At 37.6% G+C, this 1438-nt stretch overlaps 1 protein-coding gene across 1 annotated transcript in view; it reads right to left on the bottom strand.

The window, feature by feature from the left end:
• Positions 1 to 1438, bottom strand: part of LOC106692433 (uncharacterized) — a gene marked incomplete at its 5' end in the record, with an annotated part of 33356 nt that overhangs the window by 19540 nt on the left and 12378 nt on the right. Inside the window, 1 exon segment of the mRNA XM_067052123.1 lies at positions 681 to 935. Coding sequence (XP_066908224.1) covers positions 681 to 935 — 255 coding nt within the window.

Here is a 1438-nt window from a genome sequence, read left to right as displayed (position 1 = left end):
TATATATATTCCACTTCTTCAACATGCAAGTCTTCAATGATACATCGATTAACGAGTCCTCAAATCGATGTTAACTCATTAATAGCATTTCTATAGAGAATCGAAAAGCTTTCCAAGACAATAGGAGCAGACTATACGTGATCAAAATCTTCGCAAGCCATTCTCAGAGCTGGAGGGCCAGGTTCCGGAGTGAGTGCGGTTAACCGCAAGAAACTCCTTTAACATGTGCCGCTACCGGAGAACCAACAAACTTGGAGGGTTGTCATGTCTGGAAAGGCTTTCCAAAATGCTGGAGAACTATTTTACTCTTCTTATAAGTCCCTTAAAAGAAACTAATTACAACGCGTCTACAATAGTGTGTCAGTTGGATTCTTTGGATTTTCCTGGCTTCTATTTATTGTTTTTGTAGTATTCTAATTCGTAAAATATTTTTTTTAATGCAACCAGTGGATAAAAAAACTTCAAATTTCAGAATTTCCATTTTTATACTTAATCTACGCCTTATTGAAATTCAGTATACTGCGTTACACTGAGTATATAAGCATGTAGGAGTATTGATAAGAATATCGGCTGATAGGAAATGGAAAATTGAAATATATCACTCTTCCGACGAGCAAGGAATACAAAGAAAAATGAATTTCATGGACTATAAGAAGTATAATTGTAATGGATACACATACCTGCAGCTTCAGTTCCGTGGATGTCCGGACAGGCCTGGAATCTAAAGACGAGTCGGGTGTCATCGGTACAGGCCTCTGCCGTGGAGGCTGGGAATCCACAGTCACCGTGACCCTTGCTGTAGACTACGGAGAACGGAGGAGACTTGAACGGGCATGTGACACCTGCAGCGTCAACACGGAACATCGAGAGCAAGGTAGCATCTCCGGTGATCTCGTTGCAGAGGGAGGACAAGTCCCTGCCGGACTCGCAGTAAGCTGTGAACAGGAGCAATTGAAATAATGAAATGGATAAGTAATCTTAACAGGTGGATAGAAGAAGGCAAGGTGAGGATATCTAAAGTATGAGAAGATTTTTGTAACTTAAGGCAAAACTGATCCTAACTTTTAGTTAGAATTTTCCAATTTTCAGTTATCCATCTATTTAAAATGGTGTGAAGAAGAATTTTAACAAAGAATATAATGTTTTATTTTTATTTTTAATTTCATGTTCTATGGCGTGATTTCTTTCATCACAAATAAGTACGTTTTTATATTACTTCCTTTAAATAATTAGCCCTTGAATGATTTAGTGACTTGTAAGATGTCGAATTTCCGTCGGACATCGCCACATTTAAAAGTTTGTATTTTTAGCCTTTGGCTGTAGCTAGACTAAACCATCTTAGCTGGACTGATATCAACATCTTATAATGCAACAAGATAGTCAGAGGGAAATGGCTTAGTAAAAGCATATGTAATACATTTCACGCATTATATATATA

This window comes from Halyomorpha halys, unplaced genomic scaffold (genome assembly GCF_000696795.3).
Source record: "Halyomorpha halys isolate HHAL.00 unplaced genomic scaffold, Hhal_1.1 Scaffold56.1, whole genome shotgun sequence".
Classification (NCBI taxonomy): Eukaryota; Metazoa; Arthropoda; class Insecta; order Hemiptera; family Pentatomidae; genus Halyomorpha; species Halyomorpha halys.
Note: the sequence above shows the minus strand (reverse complement) of the source record. Positions and strands in the feature narration are given on the sequence as shown.